Genomic DNA, 24,188 nt, shown 5'->3' on the forward strand with positions numbered 1-24,188 from the left:
CTTGCAATCACAAGCGTACATTATTCACGCAGTTAAATCAATATATCAATGAAGTAGATTTCACATTTTTTTGATGTAAAAAATAAAATATTTTAATTATGTTTGTAAAAAAGATATGTTTATTAAATATTGAATATACTGAAAATGGGCAGAAATATTCTAGGCATACGAGTTTCCCCAATCTTTTTCAAATTCCTTTGTCAATTAAAATATTTACAATCTTATATAAGTATACATATATTTATATATAACTTTCTTCTGGTGTTATCATGTGATAAAAAAATTGTAGCGGAGAATGTATGTACAGAAGCGTAATATCTTCTTTAGACTGAATACTTAGGACCACATTTCTTAATTGGCGTTAATCTCAGGCCTTTAGCCAACATTTGAGCTTCGAGGTCGCGGTCTTCGTTCTGATATCTAAAAGAAAAATACATTTGTATTAATTGGAATGGCACTACGTAATTTATTACATTGGTACATAACGTGTTTATAAGGCTTGTTTGTTTCAAATCATTATCATTTTCTAAAACATCAACGTTCAATCTAGCTTCTGTGTCAAAGAGAGACAGTTAGATATCAAGAATAATTTAGACACCTTCTGCTATTACTTTATTTTTTTTTCAACATATAAATATAGTCATGATAAAATATGTTATATCTTTACGTTTTATGTGAAAAAAAATCATAATTATTTAAAAAGTTGATGTAAATTGGTAATACATATATGCAGTTTCTGCTTTTGACATTCGCAAGAACAAAGATGAATTACATTTCATTGAAAATAAAGTACTATTCAAACTACTACATCTATATTATTATTATTATTATATGCATATGAAAGAATATTCCCATTAAAGAATCATTCTTTTTACAAATATCGAAACGTAAATAAATTTTTACAGTTTTAATGATTTCAAAGACATTTTACACATTATTTTAATCAATTGTTATCTCGTTATGAAAAAAACGCGTAAAAATCGGGATCTTTACTCAATTATGAAAATTTTGCATTAAATCTAAAAATTCATATTTGAAAATATTTTATGTATGTACTGTCTGCAATGTTAAATTCACGATTTTTTCTTTTCATCGATTGTATCTAAAAAAATTAACTCAGTATGATCATATTCATTTCAGAATGATTACATCAATATGCATAACAAAATAAAAAAAAAGCAATAAAAACCATTGCGAATGCAATTTAGAGCAAAAATAAATAAGAAATCGTAAGTAACGAATAACAAATTTCACTACAGACACAACATAATCAGATTTTTTTTCCCATAAAAATCAATGTACTTACCAAATTACCATGCTACTTTTTCACACACAGATACTGAAGGCATTTATTTAAAATAATAACTTATTCAGGTTTATGCAGAATATAAATTTAGTCTTCTATTTGCTTTACAATTTTAGTACAATATATGTATTGAAGAAAGCATGCATATATATTATTCAACAATATCATGAAGTGTTTGTGGAAACTTAAAAAATCAAGAGATGCTAATAACTTCTGATTACAATTAATAAATATTTCTACTATATATATTGAGAAAATATAAATAAATAAAATAATCAACTATGTAAAACTGTAAGAAAATAGATTCAGATTTGTAATAGGAAATATTAAAAATGCATTTGTATATGTAGAAGTAATAGGTGTCAAGCACGATCGATGATTTACACTACCTTTGTCGTTCTTCTTCTAATAGAGCAATTAAGGAATCTCTTTTTGCTACTATTTCCAACATTTCCGTTAAGATTTCACCTTCTTTTTTAACGTCGTCACTGGTCTTCTTATCATCTATAAAATATTATAAAATAGTGGAATACATTATAATCTGAAATTTTCTAGCTGCTAATAATAAATATTAGCAATTTTAGCATTTAAATCTACGTATATTATTTTCAATATATCGTTCTTTTTTTTTATAGAATATACAACATTCAATAAACTCTAATTATCATAAAATATTAAAAATCAATAAATTAACAAATAAAAAATTTTTACCATCATCAGCCAAACGTTCACGCAATTCTTGTTGCAATCGTTCATGACGATCTTCCAATTGTACCTCTTGCGCATGTACAAGAAGTTCTTTTTCATATCTACGCAATTCCGTACGTTCCTTCATAAGATCAAACCATTCTCTAAGCAAATCGGCTTCTTCACGATTGGAGGAATCTAAATAAAATTATTTAATATATAAAGATTAAGATGTATTTTTCTCTTTCATGTGTACACATATATAAAATATTTATTTTAACAATTAACATATATCAGTTTTTTATTTACTTGGTTTTTTTATTAAAGAGATTGAATATCATAAAAATCAAACAGAATAAAGAAATTGAAAATTATAGTAATTATAGAAATTAGCAGAATATTATATTCCAATCTTAATCTATAATAACGAAGATTAAATATTAAAAATTTAAAGGAAGAATGTTATATATATACACATACACACATGTATATACATATGTGTAAAGAATATTACATTACCTCCTTCACCACGCAGCGCTTTCTCAACACTTACGCCCCGGCTCTCCAATTCCTTTTGTTTTACTTCAGTTTCCTCTAATTTCCTTTGTATTTCTTGAGCCATCCGCAATCTTTAAAATATATTTAGTTTAACAGTGTTCGTCAATTAAAACTGCGTTTTTAAAAATAAGTGTGTTCAAATTTGACGTATCGTTAACATTTCATTCTTTCTATTCAAATATAATGTAGATACATTATGTCTTACCTTTTTAATTGCGCTTGTCTAGCTACTTTTTTAGCAGTCTTCAATTTACGTGAAACACTATTGCATGATTCTTCAGTTGCTGTAATTTTTTGCATGCACGACGATGATAAAGCAGTTGTTTTGGTATCGTCGTCTGATAAACTGTCATCTGAAACATAAAAATATCAAATTATCAAAATATATTACACACACACACACACATACACACACGCGCGCGCGCGCGCGCACACATTATTTTGCATCTTTAGATCATTAAGAAAAAAATTCAGAAAAATACAAATTTATAATCACTTAACCTACTAACATATTACTTATTGATTCGTAATATACATTATTAAATTTCAAATTATATATAAAACAGAATCAAAACAGAAGATTTTTTTTATTTTATAATAAAACAAGTATAATGAACCTATCCATGTATTTGTTGTCACAAATATAACGCGCATATAACATATTTTGTAATTTAATTAATAAATATTGTAACATTCAAAATCAGCAATAAAGATAGTATTTATACAAATCATACCAGACACTTGAGTGTATGAAGAGTAGTTAAGCGGTGGCGGTGGTACAGGCGGTGGACTTTCAGTGAGGAAATTTCCTACAAGCATTTCCTCACATACACTTTTAGGTCTCGCGTCGCATTTCGATGGAGTATTTTTATCAATCTGCGTTTAATATAGAAACAATATGCTATACAGTTTTTACTTTCAGAACACTTGACATATTAATGATAACAATATTAATAATAATGATAATAATAACAAGGCGATAATAATACTTACTTTTCCTTTAGATTTTGAAGTCAATCGAAACATTGATAACTTATCCTTCTGATTTGGCGATGGACTTGTTTCTTTCTTAAAAAAGAAATCCGATACCGCTTGTATGATACTTTTTCTTCTCTCCGAGTCTTTCGGCTTCTTTTTGTCCCTTTTGACTACAAAACTATTGCTATCAGAAAGTGATAAACCTGCAGTATTCAGCGACTCATCCATCGATTTCGCACTAGCTGCTGGTAGTTTTTGGAAATTGATCTTTTTTGCAATGCTCTTCATATTGTCGGTACTTTTACTAATTTTCAATTTCAATTCTGAATTATCTACTGTATTAAAGTTGTACGATTTGACTCTTTCGGTCTTGGGCGTATCGTCCTTTTTCGTATCGTCCATTGAGAGTTGTCTCCGAGTCACCTTCATTCTTAATTCCTTAATTCTATCTTCAGGACTTAAGCCTAAATCTTCATCACTCTTCATTCTAGCTCGTTCTCGAGCATCTTGTCTGGCCTTTTCGGCGGTCCTCCTCGCTTCCTCGCTCTTCAATCTTGGTGGTGCAAGTGGCGTTTTAAAAGTATCCTCCAGACTAGCAACAGTCAACTTTTCGTCCGCCTTCTTTGGAATTTTTTCTTTGGCTTCTTCTTGATCGGAATGCTCACAAGAGTACGAAGACATCGAAAGTTTCAACGACTTATTCGACTTCCCGAATGTTGTATAAGTTGGACTGCTCATTGGTGATATTATTGAAGTAGGCACAAACTTATTATTACCAACGGAAGAAATATTAGACAACGATGGTTTTATTGGCGATAACGCTGTGGTAAAAGACGAGGTTCTGGCAGCTCTTCGAGCTTTTTTTTCCGCTGATTTTTGTTTATGAGCCTCGAGTTTATCCATTAAAAGATCCTGAATAAGGTTCTTTTGCTTCGATCGTTCTTTCGTAATTTCTTCAAGTTTTCTCGAAGTCGCTGGTGAATTGATACCGTTACTGTTTACAGTCATTGTTTCTTGGCACTTGATCTCTTCAGCGATCATTTCTGCGGTGCGGGTCTGTATCAAGCTTTTTGAGTTTTTTCGTCTCGATTTTCTCACGTCAATAGAATCTTTGGCATTACTGAACTCTGCGATTCTAGATTGCAATCTCTTTACGTATTCCAGATAGTCCGGATTGCTCGAGTCCGCCTTGGTTGACTCTTCGCGCTTCTCCGTCGTTTCTACAGGAACTATAGACACTTGAGGATTGATCGGACTGGCAAGCACCGTGACGACTTCGCTGGTAGTCGTATCCTCCGCCGGCTCCACAAGTAACAGACTATCTTCTTCCATCGATTGAAGTAATTCTTTATTAAAGGCTTCTGCCAACTGTTCCCGCTTAAATTCCGCTTCACTTTGTTCCTCGGCTCGAATTTCTGGTTTTATCGACGATTTACTCACAATAGGCTCGTTTAGTTTGTCCATTACATCCTCCATGGTAACTGGATCAATCTCAATCACATTTGCATCCTTGAAACCTTCTTGTTCTTCTTCTTCACCGTACGAGTCGTTTTCCATGTCGAGTCTTGCTATTGGTGCATCAGCAACTGATAAATCGCACCTGGTAGTTGAAATAGGAACATTGGAAAGAGTCGTCTTGACATTTACAAACTCGATGTAGCCTCGATTTTTCAGCATTGCAATATTGGAGGCGTCTTGGAGACTGTCATCTAGCAGTGATTCATTATCTGTATCCATGTAATTAATATCTTCACCATTGACCAACAGTTTTGATGTATTATTGTTCGGGTATTCCTGTTCGATATTGGAATAATCAAGCTCCGTATCCTCTTCTTTAGCGATTTTGGCGAAAGTGGAGGATAGCGTTGCATTATTATTTTTTCGTACAGTGATGAAACTGGGATCGATATCGAGCTCTACGTCGCGAAGATCATCAGAGACCAAAGTCTCCCCATCACGAGCCCATTCAGAAAACTCTGTCTCGGTGAATGCTGCGGTGGTAATATCGTTCTCCTCGGAATCATCTTGTTTGTTAGACACTGCCGAAGCTTCGGAAGTAGGAGTGCTGCAATTACTCTTTCTGTTGTTATCTCGCAAGTCTAATCGTTCCATATTATTATTTACCATTTCAACGGTATGTGTATTATCAATTGGATCAAGTAAACGGCGATCCCGCAGAAACGAGACTTCGATGGAATCCGGTTCGAAAGCCTGGCAATCGTCAGGATCGTATTGCTTATATCGATCAGCGCCTCCTTCATCCAGCAAAAGATCGCCATCGGTGCTATGAATCCGTAATCTGGGCGGCGAAAGATTTACAGCGACAAGTTGCTCGTTTTCAACTACTTCGTTAGAATTGGAAGAAGATAATGAATCACTGTCTATCTCAGAATCGTCTGAACTGGCATCTTTGTCCTCGTTTTTTCTGCTCCAATCCACTTGTGGCACGACAATGGACGTCTCGTGAAGAGGACTACGCGGTCTAAAATCATTACTTTCTTCCACATTGTTCGGAACAACTTTCTTCGTATTTTCCGAGCTATTTATATCTACTACAGCATGTTTCGTAAAGTTACTTTCCTGTAGAAATACTTGTTCGTCGATTAACCCCCTGTCTTTCATTGAAGACTCGTTGCAGATGTTGGGTGCTGTCTTCGATTTCAAAATACTGGATTCTTTCACTAAATCAGGCAAGTGTTGAGTCTTGGGTGTTTCTATCTCTAAAGTCGTTGCCTTCGCGACATCGTTCGTTGAATTTCGGCATCGATCGATTGATAATTGCCGCGAAAATAAAATTGTAGGCGATAATGGAGAAAGCGGTGCATTGTTGGTTCGCAGTTTACTAGTACCTTAAAAAAATACAATTATATGCACAAAAGATGCTTTGCAAGAATAAAATTAAAAATAAAAAAAAAATTCTTGGATCCCCCCTCCCCCCCAGTTGTTGATGATATATCGCTAGCATTGTTTTATATCATTAAAAAGTTCCAAGCATTAAAGATAAAATTTCGAGTATTAAAGTTATAAAATAATATAAAAATTTTGATATTGAAGTCTATTGCTGAAAATATAAAAGCGTAAAAATAAAAGTACCTTGAAGAAATGCTTGCATGGTAGGACTAGGTTCTGGTGCCGGATTTAATAACTTTTGATGCTGAGAGATTGCATCGGTAAAGTTTCTCAACTTCGTATCCACATTAGATGCCGAACCTGATTTTTTTACGACGGAACTACCCAACGCTGAACCACCCAGCAAATAACGTTTTTTCAATTCTAAGGAGAGCCTCGAAGCGATTCCGCCAGTGGAATGAGTACGATTTAAAAGATAATCCCCCTTTCGTGGATTCAACAATGGCGTGCAGTTACTTGCAGCTATTTCGACAGAAGTCGGTACGTTGCAATTGACTTCTTTCTGCGATTCCATCTTAGTACGGTCTCCCAAAAATCGCTTACTAGTATCTTGTTGTTTCTTGTCCTGCGTCAAATTGCCATTAACCGAAGAGATCACCTTACTCTTCACTTGCACTTTCTTCGGCTCAATATAACCGCCTCTCGTTTTCCGCACATAGGAATCGTTGATTGTAATCTCGGGAATTTCGTGTTGCGTCGGAGTCGCTTCATCGTGCTCAAATTCAGAGTCGGTCGAGATCTCGGTTGCAGAATTTTCCACGCTCTCCTCAGTCGACGCGTCTTCCGACGATACAACCTAGAGAAAATAAAGCGTACTAAATAAATAAAAATTATATATAGCTAGAACAACAAGCAAGTTTAGTACATTAGTAAAGGTCGGAAAAAGACAAAGATGCTAATATTTTGATTATAATGTGTTCTGATTGAATATGTGTTATTTTTGTAAATGGTATCTATGTATGCATAATATCAATATTTTGTCATGGTTAATATGTCGAATATCATAGAGTCTAGAGTATGAATCGGAATTTTATAACTAAAATAAAAATGTAGTGAGACATTTAATAAAGTACTGGCTGGTGGTAATCTTTGAATGAATTAGTCAACATTGGTGAGTAAAGTGCTACTTTTAGCATGAACACTAAATCAAACACAAACGATTAATGATTTAAATTACTGTTAATAATAAATTAGTTCAATAACACTCCATTCATACACAACAAGATGATTACCTTTTCCTTAATGCTCCTTAATCGGTCGATTAAAAACTAGTCCCATTGATAATTAAAAAATCAATCACCATCAGCCAAAATTTTAATTTATACTATTTTTTTTTTTTTTGTTCACTTTATTAATACATCTCACACACAGTTTTCTCTAATTAAAAATTGCACAACTACAATATTTGTTAAAGATATATAAAAATATCTAAAAATATAAATTACAGAATCTTTAGAGAGAATTATAAATTTATAATACGTATTTAGAAATAGTAGTGTGTTTAGAAATACAAAAAATTACATAATTTAGCGATTTTTAATATTAAAATCTTTACAGATTAATAATCGCAATCTGAGAGTTATATTCCTAATCTCATTGATATATAGGCTGATTTGATATACGAGTAAGATACACATAACCCTTAAACATTTGATAAATTTGTATATAAATTTACAGAGTATATAATAACATCGTATCATTTGAAGAATAGATTTGTGAACCAATCTGAAGTAGTTTTTCAGCAAAAGTTCAATTACACGTTAGATTTTTCATAGTTCTTTACATTTCTTATAACTTTTAATATTATATTATTAAATATATTGTAAATATTTTGATAAAACTAAAGCTTGAAATATTGTATGTATGAAATCTCCATTTAATTCGTATCATAAATAAGAGTTTAGTATTCCATTATTCCTGAAGCGTAATTAGCGAGAAACTCTTATGCGGGGTCTACAATGCAGTTGTTAAAATGTTACGATTCTGTGACGGACCAATCAAAGAAAAAATAATATATTCTCTTCTTTGATTGATCCGTCGCAACGTCCTAACATCGTAACATCGTAACGACTATATTGTAGACGACGCTTTAATCACTTTTAGTCACTCTCATAATTTGAAAATTACAAACGTAGCAAGCTTTCATAAATCTTTAATATTAAAAAAAACAATAGATAGCTATGTTATATCAAATTGGATAATTGTAAACGTTAAAACAGAATTAATACTAAAACATTTCCTTTAAAACATTATATTACAAAATACGTAAAACTTGCATAGATATTATTAACATCATGAAATTATGCATTTATCCTTCTTTGATTGACTATTATTAGAAATATGTTTTATAGGTTCCTCAGATTTATTTAGCAAATGCAAATTTGTATGACAAGCCTCTTGAGTCGATAGTGTGTTTTTATTTTGACTTTGCACTCCTGATGTACCAGCAACATTTTCATTTTCTGCCATCTCTTTAATATCTTTTATAACTTCTTTGTTTAAATTCGAATGATTCTTAATATTAGGATTCTGTAATTTTGTGATATTTCGTCTCGATGGTCTTCGAATATCCATTAAATTAGTATCATTATTATGAATATCTTGGCAATGAATTTTCGAAACATCTCGACTACTTATTAATTTTGTAACATCCTTAACATTTTGACTTTTAACTTTTAAATGTTTTCCCACATCTTGACTTTGAATATCAGAAACATTATTGCTATTCTGATCATGTAATTTTGAAATATTCACGACAGTTGGACTTTGTAGTTCCGGTACATGTTCAACAGCTTGGTTTTGACATAGATGCATAAAGTTTCTCTTTGCTGATTTTTTTCTTATTGGAATTTTAGGATGAGAGAGTTCCGTGTTAGAAATTGTCAAGTTGGGATTTACTGTAGAAATTTTTTCACAAGAATTAATATCACAAGACAAATTTTTTCGCACAGGCCTTTTAGGAACTTCTTCAATGTAATTTTGTGTTGAATTATTGTTAATAATCGTATCTTTAATATTCGTAGATGTACTTGCTATTTTCTCGACGGTTGCTTTTACTGCAGATACGTCTTTATATATCGTGTTATTTAATTCAGATAACGATTTAGAATTATTGCAAATATTTTTAAAAACCTGCGGTAAATTCGCATTTAAATTAGTATCACTTTTATGCAACCTATTACGTTTAATAACTTTATCCCTATTATTTTCAAATAAATTTGTATTTGAGAGAGATTTATCCAGGTCAGCACTCGAAATATTTATTTCGTCAATTTTTCTTTCATCGCTATTATCATTCAGTATAATTCCATGTAGCAAATCCCTTAAATTCGCTTTTGCTTCTTCATTTATTTCATTTACATTACTTAAAATATCACTTTGTATGCCTGTTTCAATTAAACTGCTTTCTTTAATTATATTATCATTTATCGCGTCGCTGTTTATTAAATTTACATAAACTTTCTTGTCTTTATTTGTATTATTTATATCACTCTGCAGAACATTGTCTTTTGAATTAATCTTCTCTTGCTCATTTCCATCCTTTGTAATTTTAAAAGAAATGTTTTCCGAATGCAATATCGATTTGTCAGAATCTACAACAGTATGCAATTTCACATCGTTATTTAAAGCTATATTTCCGTCTGTATGCAAATATGAAATATTTCTATTGTTGCTCTTTAATTTAGAAATGTTATAGTTCGATGCCAATAAATCGACATAATTGCTTTCATCGTTTAATTGAAGATTTAATTCAACAAGATCATTACATGTTAAATCCAAATTGTTGCACGCTGTTTTCCGTTTGTCATTATATACTTCAAATTCTGACGAATAGAAGTGAGAGCCCATCTCATCAGTTTCCAAACATGCAATTTTATTCTGCTCTTCGATTTGATTAAACTGTTGATCAATCGTATCGTCTATATCTTTCTCGCTCAAATCGCTTATTTCTTCGATATCAATTTCTAATTTTTGTCTTTCATTTTGTTTAATTGCGATTATGTTGGAAGTTTCAGATTTGTTTGAAGAATAGGTCTTATTAAAATACTTTAACATTTCTTCTGCGTTTACTTTTTTAGATAACTTGGGCTTAATATGTAACTTAATCACTTCTATATTTTCAGCTTCCTCACTTGGTGTTGGTTGACTTTTCGAAACTGCTTTTTTATTCTCTGTAAAATATTTACTCATTTTCAACCGAGCATACTCAGTCGATAGCGGTTTGAGTCCACTTTCTATAGCTTTGTTCTTTGCTTTTCTTTGCTTCAAATCGCGTTTCAGTTTATCGAATGCATTGTCACAGTTACCAACATTTGGAATACTATGTGATTCCAGGGGAACTAGCAATCTTGAAGTTTCCAAAGATAATTCTTCAAGCTGTATTTCCTGTGTCGGAGATGGCGATGTCACTGTTACTATTGGATATGTAGACTCTTGTAACATATTCGCAGTGAGCATCGGAGTTGTTGAATGTACGTCAATTTTTTTATCAGTAACATTGCTCATATGAATATTATTACTATAATCGACAAACTCAATATTTATGTTTTTGTTAATAAAATCGCTACCCTTGTTTTGATTAGTAACACTATTTTCACACTTAAATATTTCTATTTCTTTAGGCAAATTAAATTTTAAATTTTCTACTATTGTTCTATCATTGTTTAAGTGATCGCTAATGGCTGAATTATCATTATACAACATCTCTATCGATTGATAAATCTCTGACGATGAGGAAGACAAAGAACTCTTGCTTCCGTTCAAAGAAGAAGTGATCACACCTGGCAAATCACCAGCACCAAGGATAGTTTCGCTATCAGAAACCCTAGAATCCTTGCTTGTTTCAATGCAAGGTATAGTATCTGCAAGTGTAATTTTCGCAACCTCTTCAAAATTAATGTCTAAATAATTGTTTTGCGCAGAATGTCCGTTTAAATTACTTGTAGATAAATCTATCGAATTTTTAATTAGATTATGTGTGTTCAAATTATTAACATTTACATTTAAATTAATAGAATTTGGTGTAAGATTCTTTACGTCAACATCGAGAATATCATTTTTCAAACAATCGTCGTCAATTCTGTTATCCGATCCGTCTAAATCTAATCCAACACTTTCGTCCACAAAACTCTCGTATTCAGAATTGCACTCTTCTTTGTCTAAATGTTTAAGTGTATTATTTGACAAAGAAATCAAGGACTCATTTTGATCTGAAATATTATCGTCAGTATTATTTGGCATTGAAAGAAATATTGAATCGGTCGCGCAAATTACATTTTCAGAAATCTGTGAGATAACATTAAGAGATGCATCATTTTTATGAGCGGAAGTCATATTTTCTTGACTGTGTATATTTCTAGCTAATTCATTAGAAGCTAATGCCGTCTCATTGGAGAATTCTAGCAATATTCGGGGAGCATTTCTCCCGGATAATAGCTCACTGTCATTCGTGTTCACGTTAGACATTGAGGACGATGATACTTTAGATTCGAAAGAAATGAGTGATTCCTGAACTATAGCGGGTTCTATAGAGTCTGGAGAATGTTTCACCTCTGTTTCCGAACCGGTATCGGTATCAGAGCTGCGCGGTGGCACCTTCAACCACACTTCCTGCTTCCGGAGCTCTCGCGCGCGCACGTCTTCCTCGTCTTCGGTCGCAGTGCCGCTTTCATCATCTGAGAGAAAAACCAAAATATATATGTTACAAACGAGTAAACTGGAAAATTTTTTAAAATTATTCTCCGTTTCTCTTTTCCCCTATCTTTCACTTATATTTTTATAATCAATAGATGGCATAAATGTATGGTCAACAAATAATACCTTCACTAGTATATTCATCGCTAGAATCTTCATATTCGTTGCTGCCAGTGTCAGAGTGCCCGACTGTAGCATGTGGATGCGAATAGCGTAATGTCCAGTTCTTAGCCAACTCGAGAGTTCCTTCGGTAGTTAGTGGTTGATCTATAGCTTCTTCAAATACTTCATTATCCTCATCAGAATCACTATAATAGAAACAATGATAATTTAAACAATCATTATAATTAAAAATATGTTCCATTTTAATAAATTTAAATAATATTTTGTTCCGTATTGTAAACAAATCATTAAAATATAAATAAAAATTTCAAGTAGTAAACATTTATTCATATCAGTTATAACTACATATAAATCAGAATACATTATATTTAAAATATTGTGAAACTACGTGATATAAAGGGTACTATAAATAATGCATAATATATGCCTATTTACCTCATATCAGAAATATCATCGCTAGATCCTATTTCTGCGGTAGAAGCACCAAAATTTCTGTCCGTCCATTCATCTTCATCCATTTGACTGTGAGCTTCCTCAGGATCTGATATTTCTGCCAGATTTTCAAATTCAATTCTCTCTGGAGTTTGACCACGATCGAGTAAATCGAGTCCAACGATACCTTCTAAAGATGTTTTGGCCTGAAAACGTGTATAAACATTTCTTCATATAAACAATTATATTGTTTGTTAAATTTTACTTGAAAATTCTACAAAAAGATAGTTTAAGTAATACTTTCTTGTAAATATGTTTCACGCATTTCTATATTATTATACACGATTTCTATACCTTTTCTGGTGTTTTCAACGCAGCCGAGGCATTAGGTATATTTTCCTTATTCACCAAGTTGATTCTCTTTTTCTCTGCTCTAGTTTTCATCGTCCCCGATAGTCCAAAGTGTTGCGTACAGTAAAAGCGCCCTCCATTCTTTTCCCTATCAAATGTATGATTCCCTGTAACATAAAGCACAAACAATAAAATTATAAAATCATAAAACGTTTAGAAAGCATTATGAGTAAGGAATTGAGCATTACCTATTCTCAATGAAATGGAACAATATTCACATCGGAAACAACCGCGGTGAAAAAATTTGCCTTCCGCACTAAGTCTTTCCATCAGGTAAACTCTTTTATTGCAAAAATGACACATCTCTGAACCTCCTTGCACAGGTAACACGATAGCGGGCTTAGTGTTCTACGCAAAAATCATTTATACAATCCGATAAAGAAATTATTAATACCACATTTTTTAACATAAAAAATTCTCCAATAATGTTATATATATATATATATATATATATATATATATATAGCCAGTAAACCTTTTAAGAGAAAATTGTTTTCGATTTGTATATGTTACATTTATAATCAGATATATTAGTTTACAACATTTAATACAATACACACATTTACTTCAACACGATAAAAAATTGATTTAAAAAGCTAACATTATCCCATATACAATTTACGTATTTATAGTCTCAACTTGGTCTGTTGAAAAATCTCATTTACGTTGCAATCTATACAATTGTAAACGCTTAAAAATTTGTTAATAACAGATAAAAAAATTATTCAATGTAATATTACTTTAAAGACATTTTTTTAATATTTTTATGTGTGCGTTATATTACAATGAAATTCAATTCTGCTAAGCAAAAGTGCCATGTAAAAATGTTATTAAAATTAAATTAAGTCTCTTTCGCAGAATGAAGAATGTGCATGCCTACTACTGTAATTTATATCTTCTCTCTTGAAGGATCCTGTAATTAAGTAGAATTCTCTTTATAAGACAACGAGAATATGACACAATAGCCACCAATAAAATAAGAAATGCTAAAATTTTTATTGGCCATTTTCCTATCGGAGGTCGTAAAACTCGTATTTACCGATTTTTGCAGCTTGGGTTCCACATCCTGACTTTTATTTGAAAATTGTTCAGCCATGGCTGAAACTTTATTGTATCCAAGCGCGCTACCTTCCCGAATCTTCTTGCCTATATTCTTCAGGGTATTGTCTATGTCAGCGTACTTACTGTAGGTGTCCCTTTGATCGTTGCCTCGCTTCTCCATCTTGATCTGCCGAGCTAAAAACTGAATGAAACATATACACATCTGAAAAAGTGCGAGAACGTCAGCGTTATTGAGAGTTTCTTTGCCAACCTGCTCGCGACTCCACTTTGGCACCTTCTCTACATGTTCGTGACGAACGCTGCGGCCCATCTTGTTCTCTTCGATTTTCTTCTCTATTTCTTTTACGTTCCAGTCAGTTTTTTCAATTTTACCTACGCATAAACATTTTATTATTCGATTAGTAACACGTAGTCTCAAAAGTAGACTTTATTTGGATTAAATGGAATGAATAAATAACAAATATGTACTAACCAATGGCGCGTAAAAGATCTTTGGGTTTTTTCTCGGCGGATGTTGTCCCTTTCAATTTATCTTCAAAATCTTTTATCCTTCCCGAAAATTCCTCGTCTACACTACTTCTTCGATGACCAATGTGTATTTTAGGTTGTCTGTCCTAGGAATAATTGGCAACTTAATAGAAATCTCTTATGAGCAGACAATTAGAATTAGTACGAATATCACAACGCATAACAATGCAAGCAGAAATTGTGAATTATTATCATTTTATAAAATACATTTTCAAAATATAAATGTACGGGTTTTTTTTTTAATGCAATATATAACAATGATAAGGCAATACTCTGAAATTAAATGAATAGTTAAGGTTTCAAAAGTAATTTTTCAAATTCAAATACAAATAATATGATTTAGATAAATTAATTTCTATTAAATTAAAAAGATATTAAATATTGTTACTTTTATTCTTTTTATTTAGTAGTAATTTTTTCTTCAATCATCAATTTTATAAGTGCAATAATTAAAACATTAACGACAATGCATACGCAAATAGAATATAATTCCTCGTACAAAGAAAAATTAAAAGTTTATATTTCGGTCAATTCAAAAATTTTATTAAACAAGCATGTTAATCAATAAAGTCAATAACATGTATGCAACTCTCAAACTGGTTTAGTAATTATTGTATTAGCACTTTTATTTCTTCGTTGCAGTCATATTAATGCAGTAAGGTAAAAATAGAAAAATCTAATAAATTAAAATTATTGTGTCAAATTACGAATTATTTTACGATCCGTGGTTATTTCCAAAAAGACATTTTCGCTGTATATACAAAAAAAAAACATCAAACATTTGCACTCATCAATCTCTAGCTTACTGGATAAAGTATTTTCTGCTCTAAGTCTTTTACTCTATCCTTGAAATCTGGTGCAGTTTGACGGTACAAAAAAATCGAGTAATCCTCAAAGGGCTCATCTTTTTCGCGTTTCGCATTGGCTTGCAGCATCTGCATACTTTTGTAGAACTGCTGAGTTGCCATCTTGCGCAAATATTGCCGCTTCTTCATGCGCTCAATTCGATGCTTTTCGATTTCATCGAGTCTTTTCTGCCTTTCATCCTTTATTGCGATTTTCATTAGTTTACGATTTTCATTAGTCGCGCGATCAATTAATTATAAATACTGATCTGTTGTGACGATCCAAGCAGTGAAATGTTTCTTTGCAGCAAAGCAAATTATTGTGAATCAAATTATGCGAGAAAGCATGAAGCAGCGACGGGATGATACACGCGAGCAGAGCTCTCTCTCTTTAGAATCGTAAATCTTGAACGTTCTCATTTCAATAGAAATTCAATAGCTTCTTCAGCCATTTAAAGAACAACATTTCGCGAATAAAAATTTAAATGCAAAAAGAATTAAGATGAAAAACTTAATATTACAGAAAGAAATTATAAAGATATATTTATGTATGTAAAAATAAAATAATACATATGTGAAGAATAAAATAGAAGAAAATCAATTGACTAATAAAGTTTCTATTTATTAAACTATTGCTAGCATAATTCTAAATTTATGCTAAATTTATGCATAATCAACTACGTTATCGCTGCATTTAGCCATAATTTGCGTATGTAGGGGCAATCGAAAAATTGTATATAATGTTTCTGGCACGATTTCCTAAGAGTTTAAAGAAATTTTACTCGAAGCTTCATAAAGCAATTATATATTAACAATATAAGAGTGTATGTAAAAAATTTGACAACATAACCGATAGTCTGGACTATTTCCTGTTATGATGGATTACGCGCGTTCAGAATGTGTCCGGTTCCTTCCGAGGCACAGTAAAGGTAAGTCCAACAAATATGATTAACAAGGATATGAATATCCCGTGACACATAACAGCTTCAATCTTCTGCCATCGCGACTACATAAGATATAAGTATTTCAGTCTATCTAAAAGTCAATAATTGCGTACGGCTATAACGACAGGTCTAATTTATTTAAAAAAAAGTCAATTTTGTTTTTGGATAAACAAATTTGTTCTAGAAAATTAAATTTTCTCTAAAAATTTAGACATTTTTTTCGCGAAGTTGCCGTTACGTTTGTCTGCGTCTTAGATAAGCGTTGCTCATTATAAACTGTAAATGGACAGATAATTTATTCTGCTTACCATCGTCGCGCCTACTTTCTCGGTACTCCGTCTCTTTCGAGATCGCCGGCTAACCGTATTGTCCTTCTTATCCATGTAAGAGTGTACATTGTCATTAGCATGCCGTGAGCGCGAATGTCGTGTTTTCGTAGCCTTCTCCTCAGGCGTCCATTGTTTTAGTTGCTTTGGATGCGTGGTGCATTCCTCCGCTTCTGGTTCCTGTTGCAATAAATGCTACTTAAATTCATGATTATTATTTGGTGAGTGTAAGATATTCTTATTTAAGTATCTTTTGAAATTTCTTAGAGAAATAATTATATTAATAATTAGCTCATACTAATTTCGTGAAGAAACTACTTTGAAGAAAGTAAGAGAGACTCTAGAAACTAGATATAACTTTCATGTTTTTAGTTACTTACTAATTTTGGATGTTTGACATATGGAATCTCGCCTCTGAAAACTTCATATATTTGTGTTAAATAAGAAAACATGACAAGTGTGTCAGGAACATCACACTGAACCATTTCTTCTCCTGTCATTATCTGTAAATTTTTTTCTTATTATTTAAGTAATCTATAAACTTACATATAACGTTATATGATAATCTTTATAACACAACGTTTTCGTTTATTTTATTATTTAATATTAAAATTTATTAGCAATTTATTGAATAAGCTAATATGTACATTTTTTTTCTCCATTTATCATTTTATTAAGAATTATTAAACATTTAAATGACTTGATTGAAGCATGTGTAATACAGACATGCACACGCACATATATGTATATAAATCAATTCTTATTTCAAGATACTCTTAAGTAATGTCTTAAGATGCTAATATGGGCTCTTGGACCAGTATTCATAATTGAAACTTTCCACATGGCACGTAATATCGCAACAATATTGCGATAATATTATAATATTGCAGTAATATTACAGCGGTATTACAATATTGCGTGCTATGCGAGTTATTTCAAGATCGTTCTGAGTAATATCGTAGGAGACTCTGTAATTGGTTAATTACATCTTAAGATGGTACTTGAGACGGTGTTAAACAAAAAAATCAATTACAAATACTGGCCATAAAATAATGAGAACGTATAAAATTCATATACAAAATATTAATTAATTCTAAAAATGTTTGTAAAAATAAAGAAAAATATGACTAGTGATATTAAGAATTAAAAGATAAAAAGCATATGCTCACCGGTGGTATGTTCAATTCTTTTTCCAATATATCAAAGGCAAGCTGATTGTTCTTTACTGGATCTTTCGCATTTAAACTATAAAAATCTATTAAATCTGGACGGTATCTATGAACGATTGCACAAATAGCTAAACCATCTTTGAAAGAGGCACCCATATCTTCGATGTGAACTTTGTCGTACAATGTAACTTGCTTCTGCAGCCAACGAAGCAATGTATCTGGATGAACTTGAGTATCAACTCTCAGATCTACATAAAAATATATTTATTTTTATAATATAATTATAAAAATAATCATATTAATGATCAAAGTAGTAAAGATAAAAAAATCAAGAATTACAAAATTCAAGAATCTAAAAATTTTATGTTATTAATAAACTTACCGCGACGTCTTCGTTTCTTTGGAATATCGATCTCGGACTGCAGCACAGGTTGTTTGATATTTTCAGGATCATCCGTATCAAGAAGACTGCGCACTTGTATCGGAGTTACAGAATGTACATTGAGATTCGGATACCTTAAAAAAAATAAATAAATAAGAAGAAAAAATATTTTTCGCAATAAATTTCTTACAGTTTTTTCAGAGGGAAATGGGTATATAGATGCAAATCAGCATCAATTATTATATTAAATTAATCAATTTAATATAAATAGTAATATTACTAATTTTTATTCGACATGCTGTGTTACGACCGGAATTAATTCGGCGCACATCCTGGTTGAATTCGGAGAAGTATATAAAATCACACGAATAAATATAAGCACTAAGATCTAGCTGCGACCGAAAAAGGCTTTCTTACTATCATTGTGTTGTTACACTATTGGTCCAATAACATATTTGTAATTAAAAAAAAAATATTAAATTATTTTTAAATATTATTATTTGGTAAGATAAAGCAAGAAAAACATGCATGCATGCGTGCGTGCATGTATGTGAGAGAGATAAAAATCCTCACTATCTTGAAATAAACCAATTATAAAATTTTTTTCAAACAATAATTACACAGTTGACTGTTTGGATAGTTATACTTTGTATCTTTCTCTACTGGATATCTAACATAAGGCCTTACTGATTTATTCAATTCAATTATTACTGATATCTTACCTAGTGTGAGGATCCAATGTGTATGCCGCGTAATCTCTATTCAAGTTCTCTGGAGTTGTTTGTCCTAACAGTCTATATATAGACTCACGTTCCGCAATTACTTCCAGTGGTGACAAAGAAGCGCCCCAACCTTTGATTGCCCAACCCGCGTCCAGAGAGCTCAAAAATCCTCTCGCGCAACCAGAACCGGTAGGCCAAAAAGGCTACAATCATTTCTTTAGTTTTAGTTTTTCATCGAAGATCAAATGAAACAAGGAACGTTGACAGCGAAATCTATTCATAAAAATAAAAATAAAAAAAAAACACAAACAAACGCGTTGAAAGAATAATGAAAGAATAAATCAAATGTTCTATCCTTATACACTTTTACTATATATTATATATCATTGGGTTTTTAAAAAATTTCCCTGTTAATAACGTGTGTGCAGAAAAATTCTAAATCTGAATTGAAATATTGTAAATCTCAAACTTTAAATAATTTTGAATGATTGTGACAAATATACATATCGCGTACATACCTCCAAGAGGCTGTCGCCTACAAGTGTCATGAACAGTCTATGACCGTGACGCTCCAATACGCGACTTGCATTTTCCGCCGCGTACATCGAAGTGAAGTCGAACATGGCTACGTCCGGTTGGCCATAATGATTCACAGCAAATTCCATATCCATCATTTGGTATTCCGTCGAGAATTCCGCCGCTTCTCGCGCATACAACATCAATGCCTCACGATCCACGTTTTCTTTCGCGAGTAGTTTTGCGGTGTCAGCATGATCCTAGAAATCAATAATAACTCACTTTGGTCGACATTATGAAATATAATTACATAAATTTTATAATAATAAGGTTGTACATTATTACCTGCAGGATAACTCCCTTATCGATTAAACTATGTTTCTTGGCAGTCATAACGAAATAATGCGTATCATCTTTGTAATATACTATATTTTCCAAGTCGATACCCGTTTCTTGGTACAATTCTTTGAAGAACTTTTGATTAAAGATAAAGGCGACACCGCTGATCTCTTCTACACGAGCCTCTGCCTCAGTCCGTTTGTTTATAAAATTCGCCGTTATCGCGATGGCTAGTTTACCTCGGAATTCCTTTCGTTTAAAACCTTCCAGAGTATTTCTCTTGCCATCAGCTCCAATTAGCACATCGAACTCGTATTGTGAGACAGGATGGTCAGCTGGTGAAGTCTTCGCTCTCCAACCAATTTCTAATAGGAATATTAAATAAAACATTAGTAATAAACAAATTTTGTGAAAAAGTAATCAAAAGAATATGGAAACAAAGTCTGTTAACAAAGAATATGAAAAGAAAAAAAAAAAAAAAATTTGAAGACATTCTATTGTTAATTATTACTTACTGCCATCTTCCTGATTATCCGGTGGTTGAATCAAAGAATCAAAGCTCACGTTCTCATGAAACTCGACACCAAGAATAAGTGCAACCTTTAGCAAAATACACTGCAGCTGCCGAATACTGATGTGATCAATAGAACCCGCGCAAAACTTTCCGAAAAATTTCTTTGCTCCTAAACCTCGTAGATCCTGGATGACGAAAGGCCACAGATGTAAAACATTGTTCCTGGACATCCGGTCTCTTTTCTCCACCACAACGACTTTGGCTCCCAATAATTGCGCTTCTATGGCCGTGCGCAGACCACATGGGCCACCGCCAATGATCAAAACCTAATTAAATTACCTTACTTTTAAAATTGTCCTCATTGTTAGAAAATAGCTGGAAGGTGATTAAAAACTAACAAATATACAATACACTTACCCTCGTGTTCGGGCATACTTTGCCACGATTATAACATTTGTGATTCGCACGCTGATCAAATTTCTTCCATAGGGCTTGCGCTTTCCACGATCGCAGTTTTGTTTTCAGCTTTGGATAAAACTGATTAATGACGTTCGGTCGGATTTTCAGCAATTCGCACAGTTGTCTGTAGTAGCCAAGAATAGATTTCAACGTAGTGGCGTTGCAAAACTGGTCGAAAATCTCGCTGGCCAACGCCACCTCCGGCGAGTTAGCCGCTTGCTTCTTGCCAATCTGATGATCCATCGTCTTGATCTCTTACTTTCGGTTTCACATTCGTTCATCAGTCATTCGTCATTATCTGTAAAAAGAGGCGATTTCATTTTTTTCAGCATTTCAGAATTTTATTTCTTGGAAATTTTCAATCTAACGTAATCCAGAATTAGATTTTCTATCTTTGGAAACTTTTTAAAAATTCTGGAAATCTCTCCTAACGTGTTAAAAAGACAGAAGAGAGTTCTAGAGAGTTCTATCTCTGATAATTGAAAAGGAATATGGAAAAGGAAAAAGACAAATAGTTGTCTTTTGTCTTAATTTTTTATAAAAGCAGTTGCCCTCCATTTTTATAGTTTTATCGAACACAACGTTAGAGAATGAAAAAAGGTGAGGTTTTTCTTTCAAAAAAGAAATACCAAAATAAACATTATATTTACTCTTCTTAGCGGAAAGTAAGGCAGCGTAAGCGAATCATTCGTCTCATTATCGATTCCATCGAGATGCCTCTCGATGACTCTCGCTTATTCGCGGCACGTCTTTGCGAACAACTGTAATTTGTAATAGCCTGCATCGAAGATGCCGATAGTCCGCGATGTTCTTCTCTGGTTCGTTGAACTTACGGTCTAATAACTTTGTAGCCCGTCGCGTGCATTCGTTCACATTTCGCCGCCGAGGAAAAAACGGAAATGTGAAAACTTTCCCATGGATTTCCGCGGGAAGCAAGCTCATTAATAGCTCTTAATTCGAGACTATTCATTCTCTCTAAATCTCGTAGAGTGATCTACGTCACTCTAAAAGAGCCTGTGCAATTTTTCGAGTGATTTTTCACTCCACGAGATTCAGAGATTTCTTTTACTTCAGTGCAATAATAAGGAAGGAAACAGTCCAAAAAACTGTCTTTCGATTACGCAAACAGAGCGTATATAATAAAAATTACAAGTATCAGAGATCACTAGAATAATTCTATAAATTACTTTCATGTATATTATTATTAACACGAGATAACTTTTAATGAGATAACTTTTTCAGAAACTAATGTAAGAATAAATAGAGAGCTCTTTAACAAGTCAGTTCCTTATCAACTTATTTTTTACTTAAAGTTAATATTAAAATTGAAATTAAAACATCTGTTGTTAATTACGTCATCTAATTAATTGATAAAATATTAGATATTCTTTCACCGAAATTAAACGATAATTATATAAAAAGAGAATATATCAAATATTCTTGTGTAAGTGGAAACATTTTATAAACTTATTTTTATTTTCCAAGAGAAAAAAGCAATGATTAATGCAATTAATTCACTGTAGACAACAAAAATACTTTGTCATATATTATCTTCGTAACACATGACAAACTGTTTTTACCATCAACAGCTAATTATAAAAATAATAGATGACAGAATGTTTTTAATGTCAATGGTTCATCTTGAGAATGAATCAACTAACTTGATAATAGCATTAAATATGTCCATTGTGTATCCCTATCTTCAATTTACCACTGTATTATATGTACATGTTATATTAAAAAATTGCGGTAGAATAATCCAGATGTTTGTTTAAAGCTCTTGATGTTTTTTTATTTACTTAAAGCTTTTAGTGTGTTTTTTTTGTTATACATCTGGGAGAAAGATTATCTTAAAACATACAAAGAAAAATAAAAGATATCAAAATAATTAAAAAGTTTCAGATAATATATTGTATTTTACTTTTATAAATGGAATAACCAAAAAAGTATATTGATCAAAAAAGTCATATGATTTAAAAAGATAGTGACTCATATCTGGCAAGCAACTCCATCTAGAACAAAGTTACACTTGATACTAAGATGTCCTCCTTCAAACAGAATACTTTTTATTTTATACATTTTTTTTTAGACAATACTATTAGTTTTGAAAATAATTTTGTAAAAAGAGTAAAGTAGAATGCGCTATACACATACACACACACACACACACACACACACACGCGCGCGCGCGCGCGCGCGTACACACAAATTTGTATGTGAAAAATTTGCATATTCTAATGACTGATTCTTCCGATTCTTTGACCAATTTGAGAACTTGAAATTCCTTAAAAACTTTTATCTTGTCGAGATAACGTGTATTCATTTAAAATGTTCCAATTCTTTACTTAATATTTTCTTATGATATGTTAAGACCTACATTAAAAATCTAATTAAAATAAACTATTGGAAATTAATAATAATCTCTTATAACTTAGATTATTGAGATGTTGCTTTAATAAATTTTCCAAAAATCAATCCTAATAAATTGTAATTATTATTTAAGAAACATTCAACATGTTTTGAGACAGCCATATATATATACACACATTGCTTGGATATATTTAATTATTAATGACAATACGTAACAGATATATTTAAATTTTACATGTACATAATAAATAAGCTTACTCAAGTGGCTGTATAGAAGGTACCCCGAGTATCAAGACATATATATGTGAGTGAATCCGCATGTATATGCACCCACGTCACGTCACGTCACGTCAAGTATGTAGAGAAATGTGGAGAGATGGAGAGATGGAGAGATGGAGAGATGCACTGGTGCGCGGTATGCGTACGTACTTGTAGGAAGGGCTGCGTCACGCTGCGTACAATCGGTGTGTGACTCGACGTCGAGACTGCGCTCTGCTGCACTCTCGTATAGTTGTGGTAGCGCGTTTTCGGGTTGAGGATATCTTTTCCTTTTTATGGCTCGCACTCACGTCACACAAAAGACACAGAACGAGGGAGGGTGGTGTGGTAGGTTGCGATACGAGAAGCGAAACGGGGAGGCTTCGGGCGTGACGCTCACGCATCACGGAAACATCGGCGGAGTTCCATGGCTCACACTACGCCCCAGTCGACCTGATTTCGACTGGATCGCGCGATGCGACTCACCACGGCGACTCGGATCCACCGTTGACCATTCCTTATGCAGTCCCGACGCTGCGTTCTGCGACGACCGCGACGACTGGCGACGACGGCGACGACTGCACAGCACGTACTAACGAGATCCGTCGTCCGTCGTCCGTCGTCCGTCCCACCGTCCCGTCCCCGTTCGTTCCCC

At 32.6% G+C, this 24,188-nt stretch overlaps 1 protein-coding gene across 5 annotated transcripts; it reads right to left on the minus strand.

Annotated features, from left to right (window-relative positions):
* Nucleotides 1-96: 96 nt before the first annotated feature.
* On the minus strand, nucleotides 97-24,169 carry LOC105204672 (F-actin-monooxygenase Mical). Of its 5 annotated transcripts, none has more exons than XM_011173845.3 (27): nucleotides 24,020-24,169; nucleotides 20,864-21,203; nucleotides 20,448-20,772; nucleotides 19,939-20,297; nucleotides 19,596-19,853; nucleotides 19,078-19,280; nucleotides 18,356-18,489; nucleotides 17,974-18,221; nucleotides 17,185-17,307; nucleotides 16,787-16,984; nucleotides 15,496-15,735; nucleotides 14,634-14,775; nucleotides 14,412-14,533; nucleotides 14,139-14,363; nucleotides 13,288-13,447; nucleotides 13,043-13,206; nucleotides 12,692-12,894; nucleotides 12,260-12,441; nucleotides 11,990-12,114; nucleotides 6,623-7,235; nucleotides 3,545-6,378; nucleotides 3,286-3,427; nucleotides 2,757-2,904; nucleotides 2,513-2,622; nucleotides 2,018-2,191; nucleotides 1,696-1,810; nucleotides 97-420 (listed from the first exon to the last, which is right to left on the minus strand). In XM_011173845.3, the coding sequence occupies exons 2-27, from the start codon at nucleotides 21,146-21,148 to the stop codon at nucleotides 324-326; spliced, it is 7,929 nt and encodes a 2,642-aa protein (XP_011172147.2). In that variant the 5' UTR covers nucleotides 21,149-21,203; nucleotides 24,020-24,169; the 3' UTR covers nucleotides 97-323. The 5 variants fall into 5 exon arrangements, with proteins under 5 accessions (XP_011172147.2, XP_011172148.2, XP_011172145.2 ...); XM_011173846.3 differs by having other exon boundaries at nucleotides 14,139-14,342; nucleotides 23,705-24,094; XM_011173843.3 differs by having other exon boundaries at nucleotides 23,705-24,094.
* Nucleotides 24,170-24,188: the final 19 nt, after the last annotated feature.

This window comes from Solenopsis invicta, chromosome 3, assembly GCF_016802725.1.
Source record: "Solenopsis invicta isolate M01_SB chromosome 3, UNIL_Sinv_3.0, whole genome shotgun sequence".
Lineage (NCBI taxonomy): Eukaryota > Metazoa > Arthropoda > Insecta > Hymenoptera > Formicidae > Solenopsis > Solenopsis invicta.

What these genes read in the sequence shown, in the direction of transcription:
- LOC105204672 (XM_011173845.3), bottom strand. Translation starts at nt 21,148, where the DNA reads ATGGATCATCAGATTGGCAAGAAGCAAGCGGCTAACTCGCCGGAGGTG. An exon ending in AGCAGAAAATACTTTATCCA is followed by an intron (nt 14,776 to 15,495) that starts GTAAGCTAGAGA and finishes AATTATTCCTAG; the next exon opens with GACAGACAACCTAAAATACA. An exon ending in CTTCAAAATCTAAAGGAAAA is followed by an intron (nt 3,428 to 3,544) that starts GTAAGTATTATT and finishes TATTAAACGCAG; the next exon opens with ATTGATAAAAATACTCCATC.